The sequence below is a fragment of the Malus sylvestris genome, chromosome 4 (genome assembly GCF_916048215.2).
Source record: "Malus sylvestris chromosome 4, drMalSylv7.2, whole genome shotgun sequence".
Taxonomy (NCBI): Eukaryota; Viridiplantae; Streptophyta; class Magnoliopsida; order Rosales; family Rosaceae; genus Malus; species Malus sylvestris.
The window spans coordinates 8,372,979-8,393,318 of record NC_062263.1 but is presented as its reverse complement, the minus strand read 5'-3'; the positions used below and the strand labels follow the sequence as shown (position 1 = coordinate 8,393,318).

The window sequence follows — 20,340 nt, the reverse complement described above, 5'->3', positions numbered from 1 at the left end:
ATACAATTACTAAGATATAACACCCGATGGTGAATCCTACTTTTGTAAATTCTGTCAGAACACCGTTGGATTCCTCGTGGGCACCAAAGCTCTGCTAACTTGAACCTGGAGGGGCGCAAAACAAAATTGAGTGGGTCAGCAAAACAAAGCCTTTCGAAAACCTTTCATTTAAATAATTTCTAACCCCTCGCCGTAAAACCTGTATACTTTCCCAGAAATTTATTATAAAAACATAAATATATAAATCATCAAAACTCAGCTCACGATCTATCAACATAACATTTCAGAAAGAATATGTCATGCCATGCCAAAATATAATATGAATGCATCGATGTAAATCAGGTGAAATAATAAATCAACCGGAGACCCTACAGTGGTCCTGTACGGCTGATTCTATAGCTCAATATCACATCCAGCCGGAGTCACCAACTGTGACCTGTACAGCCCTGCCGGAGTCACCAACTGTGACCTGTATGGCACTACACTGCACGTAAGTCGGAACTACCTATAGTAGTCTGTACGACTAAGATGGTGAAATAATACGCTCTAGTGCTTCTCTCATCAATCATCTGTGCACATAATCTAAGGTCACCTACCAGTCGGAACCCCTCTAATGGTCTGTACGACTGGCATGTCGGAACCCTCTCATGGTTTGTACGACATACACCTACTTGGATCCAAGGTGAGCGTGCGGTACGGTGAATAATATAAGCACTAACACCAGGGGTGCAGGTTATGAGCTCTCAACACAATTCACATCAATAAATCGTATGAATAATGTAAAAACTCACATGTGCATCCACAGCGTCAATTCACATATATATGCATCAATTATCAATTCAAATATCTCATCAATTGCATGCATGGCATTTTAAAACATATTTTCATATAAATGCATTTTCTGGGAAAAACAGTAGTATATAGGTAATATGAAACAAAACTGCCCACTCACCTGGAATTCGCCCTACAACTCCCTAGCACAACACATCAAGGCGTCATGACGATCGGCGCCTAGAACAATAATCAAATCCAACCTCAGAATTCATATCAATAGAATATAACTTATATAAAACACGTCACTACATAGTTCGATCCGGAAGATCTGCAACTCAGATTTCCAATTCATAACTTCCAGAGGTCCACAATATATCCCTAGAACAACATCCTAAAATTTCCTTACCATCCAACGGTCGGATCTCCGACAATTATCAAAACCAAGTGACGGTTAACATTCTATATTATGGACTTACAACTCCAATTCCGAAAGATCCGTAAATCGGATTCCCAATCCGTAAGTTCCTATAATCCTCAATTATTACGTATTACGACGCATCAAAGTTTGGTGACGATCCAACGGTCGGATCGTCAATTCACATTTTCACCTATATGCGAAATAACTATAAAACGTTATTTAAAGCACCTAACCAACAATTCTTAATAACTTCTCATACGGTGCTCAAATTGGGTATATGAATATACCACAGTGACCTACTCGACATCACGAACGTCGAGGAATTTTTAAAATAATTTTTTAGCGTCGCACGCGCCCCCACGCGCCATGGGTGGCACGGACCTACGCGCGCCCACGCGCATCACCTTCAACCTCGCGACGCCGGAACAGTGCCACCGGCGCCGGAAACTGGGTAAACCTATAACTCGGGTTTTCTCGGCCATTTCTTCACCATTTTGACCTAAATTTCTTCCTACAAGCTCTAAATCAAGAGAGGAAGAAGTCCATACCTTAAAAAAAACCTTTAAAAACGTCTGAATCTCAACGGAGCAATTTCCCAAAAACCAATCACCTTGGGACTTCGTGATCCCGACGTCCAAATCGACGCAACGAAGCACTCTGAGCTTCGTGGGAACCTCCTAAAGCTCGCTGTGAGCTTGGATCGTCCTAAAAACCAACCAATAAAAAGTTCGTGAACAGTGCTTAATTCGGTGCTCGTGATTTCGACGTGATATCAAACGAGTTCTTACCTGAAATGGGTATGGATGTGCTCGTAGGGTCCTCACGAACACAATGGTGACTTTATAATCCTCGATCTGCGAAGTTTGCAAGGGTTTTGTTATTTGTCCGTACGGTTCGAAGGAGAGAGAGAAACCGAAAGGGAGGAGAGAGAGAGTTCTATGAGAGAGAGAGAGGGTACGGGAGTGAGAGAGAAATGATAGGGTTGTGTGGTCCAAAATTGTACACCCAATCAAAACCAATTATCTCCTCACTTGCAAATGGTTCCAAATTAATAGGAACTTACCTATTTGGTCCACTTCCATAATTTTAACCACACACACTTACCACGAAAAATTCAACGTCCAAGGGCAACATCGTCTTTTCACGCCATCTGTAATTTATTTCTGGGACGGGCTGTCACAATTGTGCAACCATTTGATAATCATTTTAATTTTTTTAATAAAATTTTTTTTATTAAGATTTTTTGTTTTTTAACAAACGATAGTATCTATGCTAAGGGGTGGGAGAGTGGTTAAGCCTCATAATGAGCTTGTGATAATGCGATTCAAATTCACATTTGGTAAGAATCGAACATAAGACATCTCACTTACAAGTAAAGAGGAATACCACTAGATCATATGTTAAAAAGTTTTAAAATGTAAGTTAAATTTTAAAAACGAAAAAAAAAAAAAAAACTAAAAAGATTAGCTTTTATATATCATCTCTATTAATTAATGAAACTCTTTTGTCAATTAAAAAATGGTAAAAAGACAACTTAGTCTTTTATCACACAAAAAAAATGATGGGCAACGATATAATTTCACAGGTCCAAATTTTATTGTTATTATTGAAGTTTCACCTATATGTGATGTCAAAATACCTATAATATTAAAAAATATATATATACCAAATAAGATTTCATTTTTTAGTTTTTAAAAAAATAAAAATAAAAAACGAAATAATTATTAAATGATCACTCTGTAATTTTGAAAAGTGTGCATATGTATAGTGACATAGCTAAGTTGGCACAATTACAATTACTTAGGTGTAATTACACATGTTTGTTTTTTCACAATCACGACAACGCTATACCAACATGATTAGGGGTGGGCATAAAAACCGTCAAATCTCAAAACCGCATCGAACTTTATGAAAAAAAAAAACCAAAAAGATCCGTGTTGACCGGAAAAGTCAACTTTGAATAAAAAACCAAACCAGACCAGTTCAAATCGATTATGGTTTCGAAGGAACAAGAACTGGTCAAAACCGAACTGAATCGTTTTATTAATAATAAATTAATTATATATATATATATATATATATTCATGTGTCATGGTATAATAGGTTGAAAAATTAGTTTCACCAAGTTGCAAATTAGTGAATCCATCCCAATTAGGGCCCACCCAGCCTCAAATGTTTTTGCTTGTTGTTGTTGTTGTTGTTGCTGCCATTATCAAGGAACCAATATCAGGAGACCGATGCTGCTTAAGTTGTTGATTTTTTTTGTTTGCTGACCGACCAATGCATATTTCTTTTAATTGTCTCTTTTTGTTAACTTTTGGTGCCACTACCAAAGACATTTGTATTAAAAAGGATTTGTGTTGTATGCAACTTTATATAATTGTTTTAGAAGACGTATGTGAATGCATGATGATTTAATGTTCAAATAATTTAGTACTCGTAACCGTAAATTGGCAAGATTCTGATCGAAACCAATGTAGACCGAACCGTACGATTCTAGTAATAAATTTAAACGGAACCACGCCAAATCGAACTGTTGATATTTTCCGATTTCGATTACAATTTAGGGGTGGAACCGCAGCATGCCCACTCCTAAACATGATATCTTAATTGTACAACATTTTTTGTCAATTTAATAAAGAAAACTATTATTAGAACTTCTTACAAGTGTGTTAATATTTTTAAATATAGAAAGTTTAGTAATAACAATTTTCATAATATAATTTTATCTCGTTATTTATGTCGCAATACAATACGTTGAGATTCTTTATAAATAAATCTTAATGGTACTTTTATGATTTACGTTTGAACTTGTATGTAGCCAGATATAAATCCAAAAAGTGGACATTAATAATTTAATATGTGCTAGCTACAAGGAAGGAAGCAAACAATGTGGATGTGGATGAACTCAGGCTTCAAGTCACAAACAACACCTCAACGGTCAAGATTAAATCATTGCCATCAAAGTTAGCAACCAATCTGTTTCGTAGTAACTTGCAAGTTGCAAGTTGCAAGTACAGACTTTTGTATTAAACTAATTAAAAAATAATTAAAATATTATATCAGAGCATTTGGAGCAGACCTGCTCGCACGATCAGAAACTAAAAGAGGGAAGCAACCCGCTATATTTAGCAGCTATGCGCATTGCGCTCCGTTTTCCTACGCGAGACCTCGGCATCGGTGTCGATGGCCGCCCACGACCAACCGGAGACACTGTACCAAGTTCTGTTCGATCGGTGCCGGAGCCTGGAGGCAAGCCACGCCAGGCTCCGAGCTGAGCTCCACCAACTCTGCCACCAGAGGAGGAAGGAGAAGGAGAAGGAGAAGCAAGAGGAGGAGGCTGAGATGCCGACGTCAGAGTATCCGGGTTCGCTGTTCAACGTGCCCGGTTTCTTCCTCTCCGGCAGCCCGTACAAAGCCGTGTTGGATAGCATAGGCCACGCCGTCTATGTCTGCGTAGCATCCAGCGGAGAGATCAATTACTGGTACGCGAGTGCTAGAACTGCGTCGTTGTGATTGTTTCGTGAAGTTGTATGTGTTTTTACGGTGTCACTGTTACAGGTTGGTGCCACTGTATATGTGATATTGGATGAAACAGTTCATTTTATAAATTTAACTTCACAAATTTGTGCATATTTGTGCATATTTGTGTTTATCTTAGCAAATATTTACATGCCACAACATATGATCGGTTCGAGATAAAGAATTTGAGGTTAATCCAAGGATTTTAGATAATCACGAATGAATATTGTAAGCGTTTGATATAATATTTACACCGAGATCTTTTGGGACAGAATTCGACATCTGTTATGTACGTTGTAGTGGACCGATGGGTTTATGTATCCCTGAAGTTGAATTTGTCAAGATTCATGCATGTTGAATTCATTTCTGAAACCTCATTGTAGACACTTTAGATGGCAGCTAACATATGCTATCCCATGTGAAGTCAAATTGCTCGAAAATTTGATATTCGTTGACACTGCATCGCGTATTAATTCAGGAATCGAGCGGCTGAGGATCTCTATGGATGGAAGGACTATGAAGTCCTTGGACAGAGAGATTCTGAGAACATCATTGCTGAGGAATACTTTGCACCTCTAAAGAGAATCATGGAAAAGTTGTGCATTGGGCTATCATGGTCAGGTCAGTTCCCTCTTAAGAAGAGGTCTGGAGAAATATTTATGGCGATGGTAACCAAAACCCCGTTGTATGAGAACAATGAGCTTGTCGGTATTGTCACCGTTTCAAATGACGCGGCATTGTTTAATAGATTACAAGCAGAAAAAATGAAAACATTCAAGGATCATGCCAATGTCCAATGTAGAGGATGGCAATCAAGGCACCCACGGCCACCTATTGCACCATTGCCACAGATTGCATCGTCTGTTTCTAATCTGGTGCTTATGTGCTACACAATCACAATTCTTTTGATTTCGTTCAGATAACTGAAATTGTGCTTTACTTATTACGCTGGTGAACTTATCAGGCCTCAAGACTTCTATCAAGAAATGAAGACGATGTATGCAATTCAAGTGCGATGAACAAGGGCAGAGAGGACTCTACAATACAAACCGAAGATGCTGACTTAGAGAAACCTGGTAAACTGGTGAGTATCTGTCGTACTAAATCATGGTTTCTATGTTTTCATTTCTTTTTATTTCCCTGTAGAGTGTGTCTTAACTATTTTGGTGAGATGGCTGCAGGCAGCAAAGTTCTTGTCAAAGCTGCGTACTATAGGAACCAACAAAGGTGGAAACCAAGACGATAGAAGCTCTCAACAAAGTGGTAGAACTGGTGCTTCTCTATTTAGAAATGAAGTGACTAAGGATACTTATTCCCCAAGAAAGTCAAAAGCATCAGGTACATGCCACTGCTTTGTTGATACAGACAGTAAGGAAGAAAAACCTGGTAATGGCCATTCTTCTCATGACGATAATAGAACTCATCCAAATGCATATGGGCACAAAAACTCAATTCCTTCAGGTGAGGGTTCTGTTTTAGCCTCTTCAAGGGAGCGCAATGCGGATTTTGGGTCACCCAGACCGGGGTATCTGTTGCCAAGATTACGCTACCGAGTGGAGGGAAAGGATCCAAAACCTGAAGAACGCTACTTGAATACTTTGGACATTCAAGATTCAGTGCATGGACAAAATGGTAAACAACTACCAAATTTAGACAGCAGTGATAGTTGTTTGAGCAAAGGGGATAACAACTCTAACTCCAGAGAAGATTGTGAGATTTCGTGGGATGACTTGCATTTGGGAGATGCAATTGGACAAGGTAGATGTGTCTATTTGTGTTTTAAATCTAGTGCCCTTTGCTCAAAATTTGAAAAGCCTGGGTGGTTTGTCCCAAGTAGCTATCTTTAATTTAAAAGGTGGAAATTCTTAAGAAGTGTACATGAGACTGGATCTTCGGTATCTAAACATCCATGTTTGTTCTTGCCTCACAGGCTCATGTGCCATTGTTTATCGTGGAATCTGGAATGAATCGGTACATGTCTATGTCAAAATGTCCTTAATATCTTTACCCAAATAGTCAATAATTTCACATTTCTTTTTGTGTGTGTTTTGTTTAGGATGTTGCTATTAAGGTTTACTTTAAGAATGAATACAGTGAAGGGATTTTACAAGACTACAAGAAGGAGGTGCTATAAATTTTCAGTTAACTTGTATTGTTTGTATTGTTGTTTGAGAAAGGAAGCAGCTGATCCAGAATCCCTTTTTTTTTCTTTCTTTAGATTGATATAATGAAAAGATTGCGACATCCTAATGTCTTGTTGTTTATGGGAGCTGTGTGCTCACAAGAACACCTTGCCATCGTCACAGAGTATTTACCTAGGTAATTGGAACTATATTACTTTCAAAGATTGGTCAGTGAGCGATATTAAGAGTTCACGCATTGTTGCTAAGCTGGTTTATTTCATGTTGTGCTACTAGGTACCAGGCCTTTGATTTTGTACTGTTGATATCATTCTGAATGGTATCTTAACGGTTTAACCAATCTGGTCAAGCCATAAAATGCAGATATCCTAAGATACTGCTCCCCTTATCATATGGCAATTATGGACGAGTATTAAACTGATTTCATTTTGTCTGGGCAGGGGAAGTCTCTTTAAACAACTTCACAAGAACAATCAGACATTAGACATCAGACGACGGCTGGTGATGGCTCTTGATGTTGTGCGTCTATACTACTCTCTCTCTCTCTCTCTCTCTCTCTCTCTCTCTCTCTCTCTCTCTTTGTGTCTGCACACGGTTGCTTGTGTTCACATTTTCGTTACAACAAAAGTTATCCTTTCAAAGAATTAGAGATGCATGAAACATGCACAAATCCAACTTTGGTCACTAACATCAGGGTGTCACGCTCACATTTAACAGTGGTTATGCAGTGTTGTATATGATTTGTATATGCAAAGTCACGCAAATCAGTTATTTTTCACTTAAGCCTTTCCGGCTTTCTGCTGTCAATGGAATAACAAATTCTCTTATATTACAGGCTAGAGGTATGAATTACTTGCATCATAGAAATCCACCTATAGTTCACAGAGATTTGAAATCGTCTAACCTGCTGGTCGATAAGAATTGGACTGTCAAGGTAATGTAAATCGATCGATGGCCTCACTACTTATTCAAGGAGATGGAGTATACACCAGTTGCTTAGAGTAGTCTTTTTTCTGTCAGGTTGGAGACTTTGATCTGTCAAAGTTGAAGAATGCAACCTTCTTGAGTGCAAAATCTGGGAGAGGAACAGTAAGTGTCTCCTTCTAAAGGTCCTTCTAATTGCGGAATGTGCTCACGGATATGTTATGCTTTACAAAAATTTGAGAAACCTTGGTGGAATGTTTTGAATCTCTGTTGATTACAATGACCACCTTTATGTAATAATCTCACTTTGACGTCTTTATTTTACTAAATGCAGCCTCAGTGGATGGCCCCTGAAGTCCTTCGAAACGAACCATCTAATGAGAAGTAATTTCTGAAAACTGATCTATAACTTGTCTTGCATGTCCTCCCTTTTGAAGCTTTTATGTCAAATGTGGATTTTTTGTAGAATATGATATCCTTCAGACATAGGATCAAATGTATTCATCTGTTACCATTGTATTAGATGAAAATTGTATCGAACATTATGTCTGCTATGCTGTAGTTCTGAAATTATAGAATCATATGATCTTGGAATTTTATGGCAGCCCATCCAAGTAGCGATTGAGCAGTCATAGCACTGTAATTGACTATGTAACAATAATCGAGCCTGTATACCTTGTTTTTTTCCATTATTGAGCAAACGTTTGGTGACATTTACGTCCAAACTTTTACCATGTATTGAGTTGTCTTCTCTTTAAACAGGTCAGATGTGTTTAGCTTCGGTGTCATCCTGTGGGAACTAATGACTCAATCGGTCCCATGGAATAACCTCAATTCCTTACAGGTTCTCTCTTGTTTTTCTCAGTGAGCACACTTGTGCGCATATAACAACACAAAAACTTTGATTCTCTTTTCCCTTTTGGTCTTCTAATCTCACTCAAAATTGTTCCTTTCATACGAAAGGTGGTTGGAATTGTAGGTTTCATGGATAGAAGATTAGACATACCAGAAGGCCTCGATCCCCAAGTAGTATCCATCATCGAAGACTGTTGGCAAAGGTAAGTACATTCAGCTGGCTAGCTCATTTTGTTTACTGAAATTCGAACTCACGTGTTGAAACTAAAACCATTCTTTGTTGCCAATAACAATCAGCGGCCTGGAACAACGTCCATCATTTGAAGACATAATTCAGAGAATGAAGGGCCTAATCCAGAAAGTTGCATCATGATCTGTGAGGAGGAGCTCAGAATCATAACTATAATATGGTTTAGGTCAGACAAACACCTTTAAGCCATTTCATACTAAACAATTCCGAATAGATTAATTTCATCAACTGCTTTAGATAGTCTGTTTTTTTCTCTGCCCTACAAATGCATACATATGTTTTTAAAGTGGAACATGAAGAAATAAAAGGAATATGTTGGGTAGTGCTGAATTTCCTTTTACAATCTTTCTTTAGAAGATGGACTCGTTTTTCTGGAGTGGAGCCGTCCTAATGCAAACCGAGACCCAAGACGAAATGCAATGAGGTATTCTTAATATAATGGACTTCGTGAAATTAAGAAAATTTTTCAAATTTAATGTACCAACCATCGCCATAACAATATGAGTATAAGGCTCATTAGATTAGATTGTGTAGAGTTTTTTTTTTTCTTTCCCTTTTTACTTGTTGAGAATATGAGCATGAGTCTTAGTTCGAAATGAGGTTCAAAGTGCATGTCTTGTTCTCCTTGTGGGTGGCCTTTCATTTGGAGAAGTTCTGCACTTCCACCACTGTTGGGACACCTCCAATTCCTCAACATTACCTTTAGGGTGTGTTTGTTTGTCCTCACTAGCTTTTACTGGATTAGATTGGACTAAGGCTAGTTTGGTATTGCTGTGTTTAAAACAAAAAAAAAAAAAAAACTAATTCTCTGTGCGGTGAGAATAAATACTGTAAAGTAAAGTTTTTGAGTGTTTGGTAAACATTTTTTTTTTTTTGTAAATGTGCTTTAACAAAAAAAAAAAACAAATAGTGTATGAGTGTTGGCAAACTTTTGTATAAATTGCTCTGAATATGCTAAATGACTAAAAATGATCTGATATTTAATATGATATAATAATTGTCAAAAGACAATAATTTAGGGTCAATGATTGTAATTTGTAAGATATGTGGGAGTAATCTTGTCATTGAAAAACTCATTTAATGGGCGCTGATTATTATGCATTGAAAAAAATAAACTTTTTTTTCAGACACCCTAAATGTTAGTGCAGTCATGTGTTTCTTATATATCATGACTAGCTTTAAAGAGACTTGTCCCAACTAAACTCAATTAAACCCTTCCTTAGAAGGCCTTGGCGAGACACCCCAAAATCGAGCAGACGGCTATGACCAACTTCTCCGCTTCGCCCCTCCCATCCCACAATCATTTTCAAACCCAGATCGAACGGACCTGCATTGCTTCACTAGACAGCTTCTAGATTCGATTGACACCACTAAAACGACAAATCCTTGAATATGAGTGTTGGCGAAGGTGCTTTAACAAAAATAAAAAAAAGTGTACAAGTGTTGGCAAACTTTTGTATAAATTGCCTTGAATATGTTAAATGACTAAAAATGATCTAATATTTAATATGATATAACAATTGTCAAAAGACAATAATTTAGGGTCAATGATTGTAATTTGTAAGATATGTGGGAGTATTCTTGTCATTGAAAAACTCATTTAATGGGCATTGATTATTATGCATTGAAAAAAAAACACTTTTTTCATAAGCATCTTTTGCTTTTCTATTGTTATTGATAGCAATTTTTGAAAATTTGATTTTAGCAAGAATCAAAACTAAGATTTCTCGCTTACAAGTAAAGAGGAATACCATTAGACCTTAATACTAAATGGTGATGTTCCAGATTTTTAATAAGCTTTTTTTTTTTTTTTATTTATTTAAAGCACCACAACCCCAAATCAACCCTAAATGTTGGTGCAGTTTTGTGTTTCTTATATGTCAGGACTAGCTTTAAAAAAACTCACCCCAACTAAACTCAACTAAACCCTTCCTTAGATGGCCTTGGCGAGACATCCCAAAATCGAGCAAAAGGCTATGACCAACTTCTCCGCTTCGCCCCTCCCATCCCACAATCATTTTCAAACCCAGATCGGACGGACCTGCATTGCTTCTCTAGACAGCTTCTGGATTCGATTGACACCACCAAAACGACAAATCCCCACAAGCCTATTAATTAAATCGTCTCGGATTCGATCTCTCCTCCTCTGATTTGTTGTGGGTATCTTGGTCCTTCCCTCAAAACTCCATGTTTCTGCTCGATTGGATTTTTTCACTGTTATGGGCTTCTGGGGGAATACATAAACATTTTCTTCACTGTTTTATGCATTGGATTTTATCACTGTTATGGGCTTTTTGGAGTAATAGATTTCTAAATTTATGGTTCGTCTGTATCAAGAGTTACTCTTAAATAACAAATACACCATGTGTGATTATTTATTAGATGAATGGTTCATTTTTTTAATCATTTATTAGACCAATGATCAAAGGGAGCGTTGAGAAGGTGCGAAAAGTGCAGTCGCACATGATGTCAAATTTGAAGAGGCTCCTAAAATTTTTGTCACCTAATATTTATATGTAATAATATTCTATATTCAAAAATTGATTTTGCTAGCATTTTAAAATCTCATCTTACACTCCTTATAAGTGTAATTTTTTTCCTTTCTAAATATAAAAATTTAGAATACAATAAGAAATTTTGAGTGCTAATAATACACCATAAAAGATAGTATTTTTTCAATATTATTATATAATCATGTTACATATTTAAGTGAAACTTTAAAGTTAGAGTTTTTAAAGTTTGTTTTCTTGTTTGGTTGTTTAAGATTGAACTGCTTTTGATTGTTTAGTGAACGTTATGTTTGTAGCTCTTTTTACTTATTATTAATGTCGTTTTTAAACTTGCAATCAGTGAGTGCTATACTTTGTTTTGATTTAAGTGATTATTTTCTAGCGTTAATACATTGTCCTACATTTTTTAAGATTATCTTAAGGAATGACGTTTTTATAAATTTTACAAAGAATTCTCAAAATCTCAGAGAGGGCCCTACCAATAATACTATATTGTTGTAAGAAAGAACCGAAGGTGGATTGTCTGCCCTCCCATTTCCATACTCTTCTCATCCCCTCCTGTTTGTGTGGTCACGGTTAAGCCACGTCAACATTTTATATTAATTTTTTTTATAAAAATAATAAAACAATAAGTAATAGGAATATAAAAGGTTAACGTGGTTTAACCAAGATCACACAAAACAAGAGGGAATGGGAAGAGTATGAAAATGGGAGGGGACCTCTGAAAGAACCTCTACTTGCTATCCCATTTGGTACAGCTTTTATTAACTTGTCCCTTCTCATTCAGGTCAGTAGTATCTCTTGTGCTGAAGGAAAATTTGAAAATGTTCATTAGAATATGATTTTTACAACCTAATTCTCATCCTCTCACAGCTCTATCTGGTTTTGGTCCCTAGCCAGAATAAATCAAAAGAGAGAATAAAAAAAATTAATGAAGATGCAGAATAAAGAGAGATGTGTGGAAATCATAACTCCATAAAAAAATAATATTTCTGCCATTATGAGAAGGAGGAGAATTGTTTGCCCTCCAAGTTCCCGTGCCCTCCCATGCCCTCCTGATTGTGTGGTCACGGTTAAACCACGTTAATATTTTATATTATTATTCATTTTTGTCTTATTATCTTTATAAAAAATAATATAAAATATTAACGTGGCTTAACCGTGACCACACAAAACAGGAGGGCATGGAAGGGCACCGAAACTTGGAGGGCAGACAAACCTCCTCCTTATGATAATATCTTGGGGGTGCATAGTTTGCAGTAGAAGAACCCTACCTTCCGTGCAAACTTTTGGATTTCCAGTGGTACTTATTAACTGCTCCAACTAGGGCGAGCATGACCCGGCCGCTATATTTGAATTTGACCCATTTCGTCAAACTTCCACACTTGTGAGTTGTGAACAGTTATAAATCAAATCCACGTTGGTTGACCCACGCCATGGTTTTCTTGATCCGCCCCATCTGGTACCACCACGTAGGCGTGGTTGACCCAGTCTCGGTCTGTCCTCGGTGCCTGTCGGCAGGCGGCTATGGAATTCTGGCTGATGTCCAATTTATATGTCCGACATTCACTCCCTCAATTATTTTCTTGTCAATAACGCTTAACATGTGTGTGCAATTATCAATTTTTTCCATTTTTAGGTTAGTAATGGTGTCGGTTTGAAAAAAGTTGAAGTTTCACTACAAAACTAATAAATTATATAAAAAGTAGTTTAATCTCTTTATTGATCCTTACATGGTTTAATTCCTCGTTGATGTGAGACTTTGTCGTCACACTCTCACATGTTTGTAATTTGTAGTTACGTAAGAATGTCATTTCACGGACAAATTATGTTGTTGTCTAGATTTGAATTAGAAATGATCATATGATACTTCACTAGAATAACATTATGTTTTCTATTGAAGCGACGTATGTTAGGAGTAAAAAGGCCAAATTTGATTTTGTGTAAGTTGAAGGGATTAGACGTATTAGGTCTGTGCAATTTATGTCAAATGATTTTGTATAAGAATTAAAGAGAATACTTTCTTTTATGATCTTATTTCATCTTCTACTTCTTTTGGAAATATTTATAAGTTGCACCTATTTCTCTTTCAACTACATACTTTGAGTCTAGTATTTATATAATTTGATTTAATTTTACACACCAATCTTAGTGCCCAAACAATGTTATTTTACTTTCAATTCTCTTTTTTTGTTCGAACTACGGTCCTTTTTTTTTTAATTTTCGTTTTTTGTTCATACTAGTCTTTTCTATATTATTCCAATTTTATGTTACATCTTTCAAGAAATATATATTATTTGGAATGCAATCGTAATTTTCAAGCCAATTTTATAATTATATAAAAATATAAAATAATGACATTACGTTATTTGTAAGTAAAGTATTGTTTGGTATCTAGACGGAACGTGACACACCCTGATCCTAGAATCAAGGCGTGCTGGCCGTCACGTGAGTGTGACGTAACCAAAAGTGCGGTGCGGAAGCAAAGGATATGAGAAATACGAAGGAATAAAAACCAACTACTAGCAGTAATATCCAACTAGCATACTAGAGTGAGTTTAAGTGTGCAGTACACAATTTCAGAGCATAAAAGAAACTAGGTGCAGTCAAGTAGGACTATAATTAAGTTACAACACCCGCAGGTGAGTCCTACATGCAGGAAGTCTGTCAGAACGCCGAAGAAAACCTCGTGAGCCACCAACTGCTAACTAGAACCTGAAGGGGCGCAAAAACAAAATTTAGTGGGTCAGTAAAACCAAAGTTTTCCAAAGCATTTCATTAAAATTATTTCTAACCCCTCATTGTAAAACCTGTATACTTTCCCAGAAAATAACATAATAGTATATAAAACCTCATACGTCACAAATCACCAATCTATCACAAATCCAGTAACATGCCATGCCATAAATGTCAATAACAAAACATGGATGCATCAAAATAACAGGTGACATAATGAATCAACCGGAGACCCTGCAGTTGGTCCTGTACGGTTAATTCCATAGCTCAATATCCAACCCAGCCAAAGTCACCACGGTGACCTGTACGGCACTACTCTGCACATAAGTTGGAACTACCTGAAGTAGTCTGTACGACAAGAATGGTGTAATAATACGCTATAGTGCTTCTCTCATCAATCATCTGCGCGCGTAATCTAAGGTCACCTACTAGTTGGAACCACCTCTAGTGGTCTGTACGACTAGCATGTCGGAACCCTCACATGGTATGTACGACATGCACCTATTTGGATCCAAGGTGAGCGTGCGGTGCGGTCAATAATATAAGCACTAACACCAGGGGTGCAGGTTATGAGCTCTCAACACAATTCAGATCATCGATGATTCACATGATTAACATAAAACTCACTTGATACTCACATGTGCGTCCACAACACCAATTCACATATATATATGCATCAATATCAATTCATATAATTCATAATATGCATGCATGGCGTTTTAAAACGTACTTTCATATAAATTCAATTTCTGGGTAAATTAATAGTATATAGGTATATACTAAAAACAAATTGCCCACTCATTGGTAAGTCGATGGGTCGTAACCCCCGTGACGTCCCTGGATGTGCTCGTCCTCGGGATAGGTGTCACCTATATGCGAAACAACTATAAAAACGTTAATTTCATGCACATAACCAACAATTCGAAATAACTTCTCATACGGTGCTCAATTTGGGTATATGAATATACCACATCGACCTACTCGACGTCACGGACGTCGAGAAATTTTTAGAATTTTTTTTTGAAGCGGCAAGTGCCCCCACGCGCCTGGACAGGCACGGGTTCACGCATCCCCACGTGCGTCTTCTTCTTCGAGCTCGCCGGACTGAGTTTTCCGGTGACCGGAAAACTGGAGATTTTTCAATCTCCTTGTTCTCCGTCGATTTTCAACCGTTTTCTTCGTATTTTATATCAAAATGAAGTCCTAAGCATGTAGTTTCACGTTATACTACTTTAAGGCTCTAATAACTACAAAATCTCACCGGAGAATTTCCAAGAAAACCGGCCAACTTCGAACTCCGTGATCCCGACGTCCAAAACCTTCCAACGAATGTCCCCAAGCTTCGTGAGAACATCCTAAAGCTCACCGTGAGCTTGGATTGTCCTAAAAATCAATCGTTACAAAGTTCATGAATAGTACCCAAATCGGACCTCGAGTTTTCAACGTGAAAACGAAGGGTTTCCTACCTGAAAATTATACCTTTGAGTTCGTAGGGCACTCACGAACACAATGGTGCTAATCTCCACTTCAATCCATGAAGTTTTGATGTCCTTGGGTGAGGTCCGTACAATTTGAAGGGAGAGAGAGAGAGAGAGAGAGCCGTGAGGGAGGAGAGAGAGAGGCACGGGATGAGTGAGAGAGGGAAGAAATTGTGTGTAGGTGTGGTCTAACCCAAACCATCACCATCCTTTTCTTTAACTCCCTAACCACTAAAAATACAACCTTATTTTTTTATCCACTTAATTTTTCCCAAAACTTAGGAAATATATGAATTTAGTCCAAATAATATGTCACACACACACATACCTTAATACCCGCCAAGGGTAATTCCGTCATTTCACGTCCCCGATATATAAAATCCCGAAACGGGCTGTGACAGAACGGCACGGCACGGAATGGGACGGGACAGAACGGGATGGAACGAATAGGATGGAAACAAGGAGTAAGAAGAAGAAGACAGAGAGGTTATAATTTTGTGTTCCATGGATGTGGAACGAGTCGTTCCAGGAGGTAAGGCGGAACGAAAATTCATCCAAAATTCGTCCAGTGGAACAACGCGTTCTACCTGTTTTAGGCTCACCAAACATGGAACGGAACGCCTCGTTCTATTTTGTTCCGTCTCGTCCCACATACCAAATGGCAAATAGCATAGGTGTTTCCTTCTCCAAGGACTTTCAGCCGTCCAATTCATTTCCGCCTCCTGGTATCATTGCTTTATGGCAGGGAGAGAGATTCTTTTCTCTCTTTTTTTTTTACCTCTCTTTTCAATCTCTTTTCAATCCCTTTTGTTTGAACGCTTAATATTCTAAGCGGCGCGTCTCAAAAAAAAAAAATTAAAATGTCTTTATAAGTTTATTTTTTTAACTTTTAAAAAAAATGAAAGACCGTAATGCAGCTATCTGCTAATCTTTATTTTTTTTTATAAAGAGGAGACGGAGGAGGGTAAAGAGGGGACGGAGGGTAGAGAATCCCATTGGAGATTTGTGAAATGACAACGCATTAGTGATTTGATCGGACACCATTAGGGCTGTGATTACTCATGGTTCCCTGTAAATATAGGGTACACGTGACCCCCTCTTTTCTCTATTTCTGTCTTTTATCTGTCTCTCTGTGCACTTGGAAGATTTCTCATCTTCGGAGACTGGACCCTAGATATCGTCCCAGGCCACGCAGTCCCTTCCTCCACTGTCCCCATTTGATTAGCTTTGCTGGGTCCCCCAGCTGGGTCCCCAGCAATACCCATTGGTCCAAGGGGCTGGTATCAGTATCGTCCAGATCTTCCCCTCTCCTCTTTCTGATCTGATCAATTAATGTGGTGGCCCACTTGTGCTCGTCTGATGATGGAAAAAGGTGGGTCCAACAGCATATAAGCGTTTTTACCCTAGTTTGGATTAATCAGCTCAGCAACAGGGAAGTAAAGGTAAATTGGATATCATTTTGTTTTAGAGAACTTTAACGAAAAGCATCCGGTACTGTTCATTTTAACGAAAAATCATATTTTTACACTAAAAAGTCAATCATGGTACTATTTACTTTACCCTTTATTTTGTCTTTATCATTAAAACTCAAAGTTTTCAAGCCATTTTTATTAGTTTTCCTTTTGTTTTAAGGAAACTAACGAAAAAAACTTAAAAACTTTGAGTTTTAACGATAATGACAAAATAAATAGTACAAAGATTTACTTTTTAGTGTAAAAATATGGTTTTTAGTTAAAGTAAACAATACCGGGAGTTTTTTTGTTAAAATTCCTTTGGTTTTATTGGAAAAGGATCATCGTCAGATCATTTTCCTGGGAATTCAAGATATTATGTGATCGTGTTTGTTTATCGTACATCGTACGGTCAGTTTTCGTTAGGTACTATTTATATTAATTTTAAATTTTAAATTTCAAATAATTTCTGACAGCATAATGTACGATGAACTGACACAAGCACGGGATCTTCCGAATTCCCAAGAAAATGATCCGGAGAGGATCATTTTCCTGTTTTATTGACTATTTTGTAGTTTGTAGTTGAGTACAAACCCCGTTTTCGTCTCGAAAACACGCGAAACGGGTTCTAGCAGGCGTCTTCAAATATTGATTCGGCGTTATGTAAAAAATTTAAAACATGTGACATTGTATTATCAGTTTGATGTTATTGTAACGTTTTCAGATACGTAGGTAAGTTCTTCGTGAACATAGCAAAATGAATTTGTGGCTTGTTATCAACTCATTATGAATAGAGCGCGCTATTAACTTGAGTAGTATAGAGTGTGCTTAATATGACTTCATACACTAAATTAGTCGTCGCAAATCAAATTTCAAAAACTTACCCATCTTAATTAAGTTTCATGACAACTAATCACTAAATGCTCTACTTTAGTATTATAAATCTACCCTACTAGATTCTACATAAAACATAATGAATTTAGTTAATTTTTTTAAGTTGTGGCATGTGCACCAAACTATAAAAGCCAAGAACTTACCCACCGCATCAAACTTGAAGATGACGTTAAATCAATGATAAGTCTGCTTATTTTAGACACGACGTACAACTAGAAAGGCATGGCCTCCCATGCATTGTTCAACAAATTGTCACGGACCGTCGAAATCGAAGACTATGGACTTTGTCACTAATCAAAGTACACTATTTAGTAAAATGATTTCTCAAAAAAGAAAATAAAAAAGAAAAAGAAGGGTGTAGTTTAAAATAGGTTTTAAACATAGCTCAACTTGCTTCTATCGTTGGGTCAAATATGAGTTTTAACTCAAAACTCATTTTTGTAGCAAATTTATGCCAAAATTCTCACTGAGTTAGTGGGCTGGCCCACCATTTATGTATATTTTTTGTAGTTTTATATTTATATATTTATTGAATCTAACGACTAATATCTAATATAATCAAATCCAATGGTAAAAAATGATCTAACGGACCAAATCTAAATCGAATGGCTAAAACAATTAAAAAAATAAATAAATCTTTCATGTGTCTCATATTCTTTCATAGTGTTCCACGAATTCCATAGTGTCAGTTTAGTGATTTTTCAATATTTATTGGAATCAAAATATTTTTGGGTTAAAATGTTCATAAAATTAAATTAGGATAGTCTACATATTTTTTTTTTCTTTTAAAAAAGTTGCTTACGAAAATTTATCCTAAATTCATTCTTTACTAATCTCGGGCTAAAAATTTAATCCAGAAGGGTTGGAGCAGAAAAACTATTTCTGGGTCAAAAACTAAATTTTCTGGGTTAAAAATTTTAGATTTTAAGCCAAAGGTTGTAGATGGTCTAAAGCATTTTTCTAAGAAATGGTCTTATTGATCCAAAAGAAATATATAAACTGATTTTATCGCACTACCTCAAAATAAATGATATGACGTACCACTATGAGTCTTATCTCATGAAGAATATTGTAGTTAAGAGAGGATATCATTTTGGTTTTGAGGGAAGTTGTTGTAACAACCTGTCCCAAATAATTTTACGAATTTTGGAACGGAAGAGTAGTTTGGTAATTTCAATGGGGTTGAAAGATATTTTGGGAGTTTACTATTAGATCTTAAATGGTGAGCCTAGTGGGGCCCATCTTCTTTTTGGTCCCCTGACCTCTCTCTTCCCTTGTCTACCACGTGGCACTCCCATTTCCCCCCAACATCTCCGGATCTCTCTCTATCTCTCTCTCTCTCTCTCTCCCCCTCACTTTCTCAAATTCCTCCCTGAGTTTTCTCTCCCATCTGGAACCTATCCTCCTCTTCCTTCTCGAGCACAACAACTACAACCTCACCACCTCCACTGGTGTTACGAAACCCAGAAACAAGAGAGGTTTCAACTCCCTCGAGTGACCCCATTACACCGTAACCACCTAGCAAACCTTCTCCAGCGAGTTCTCGACTTCCTGACTCGAGGTAGGCCTCGAGATGCCTTTGATCCTTACTCTTTCATCTTGGGGGTTTAACTATAACCTAGATTGTGTTTAGTAAACGTTGATTTTGTTCAAGAACAAAGAAAGTATGAAAACCCACTTTCCAGCGAGAAACCGTGGGTTTCAGACGACTTTTCCAGCTATCTCCGACCACTACTAGGGAAACCAAAGGTATAATCCTAATCTACATTGGTTTGTCTTCAATTTGGTGGGTAGATCATAGATTGTAGCTAAGGTTCGAGATTGACCAGAGCTGGGGAAGCTCTGGCTTCCTTCTCTGTCGAGCTCGGCCAACCTGGCCTGAAATTAGGTTAAACCAAACCTGGGAACGCCAGACCGGCCTAACTTGTGGGCCATGGAACCTGGTCCAATGTCCAACCCAAACCCATTTAACCCAAAAACCCAAACCTGGGCCCAGGCCTGGTTGCCTAGCCCAACCTAAATGTCTCGGCCCAAAACCCAAATAAGAAACCGACCCATTAACTCAAACCCAGCCCAAGACCAAGCCTAACCCGGATGGAATACTGCTTGAATATTCGTTATGTTGACTTTATGTTGACTTTTACGAAATTTGCCCAGGACCCCTTTTAGGGTAATGCAACGTCTTGAATTCGTTTCCGACGTCCGTTTTCCCAAATTCAACCATTATAGTAGAGTTTTATTAATTGGACCATTTATGTGCTTAGGTGCATTTATCATGGCGTTTCCATCTTCGCTAGTTTACATGGCTCTTCGACAGCGAAGTATCTGTGAGTGGACCATTTCTAAAATGCATGATTTTACTATTAGAAATGCATACATGAAATGCA

The 20,340-nt window shown here is 37.4% G+C and overlaps 1 protein-coding gene and 1 long non-coding RNA gene across 5 annotated transcripts; one reads left to right on the top strand and one right to left on the bottom strand.

Annotated features, from left to right (window-relative positions):
• Nucleotides 1-115: 115 nt before the first annotated feature.
• LOC126618343 (uncharacterized) lies at nt 116-2,200 on the bottom strand. Its single transcript, XR_007621661.1, has 3 exons — nt 1,981-2,200; nt 1,741-1,897; nt 116-1,011 (listed from the first exon to the last, which is right to left on the bottom strand). It is a non-coding gene; the product is annotated as an uncharacterized LOC126618343 (long non-coding RNA).
• A 2,065-nt stretch (nt 2,201-4,265) lies between these two features.
• LOC126618340 (probable serine/threonine-protein kinase SIS8) lies at nt 4,266-9,496 on the top strand. 4 transcript variants are annotated; one of them, XM_050286373.1, is made up of 16 exons: nt 4,266-4,677; nt 5,193-5,589; nt 5,679-5,798; nt 5,896-6,052; nt 6,176-6,472; nt 6,645-6,685; nt 6,771-6,839; nt 6,933-7,033; nt 7,296-7,374; nt 7,691-7,789; nt 7,876-7,944; nt 8,114-8,163; nt 8,542-8,623; nt 8,743-8,837; nt 8,932-9,050; nt 9,239-9,496. In XM_050286373.1, exons 1-15 carry the CDS (start codon nt 4,379-4,381, stop codon nt 9,005-9,007), a joined length of 2,031 nt encoding a protein of 676 aa, XP_050142330.1. In that variant the 5' UTR covers nt 4,266-4,378; the 3' UTR covers nt 9,008-9,050; nt 9,239-9,496. The 4 variants fall into 4 exon arrangements, with proteins under 4 accessions (XP_050142330.1, XP_050142329.1, XP_050142328.1 ...); XM_050286372.1 differs by having other exon boundaries at nt 5,896-6,472; nt 9,242-9,496; XM_050286371.1 differs by having other exon boundaries at nt 5,896-6,472.
• Nucleotides 9,497-20,340: the final 10,844 nt, after the last annotated feature.

Coding starts and splice junctions, on each gene's coding strand:
- LOC126618340 (XM_050286372.1), top strand. CDS start 4,379: ATGGCCGCCCACGACCAACCGGAGACACTGTACCAAGTTCTGTTCGAT. Junction 7,945..8,113: donor CAAAATCTGGGAGAGGAACA/GTAAGTGTCTCC, acceptor TACTAAATGCAG/CCTCAGTGGATGGCCCCTGA. Junction 8,838..8,931: donor ATCGAAGACTGTTGGCAAAG/GTAAGTACATTC, acceptor AATAACAATCAG/CGGCCTGGAACAACGTCCAT.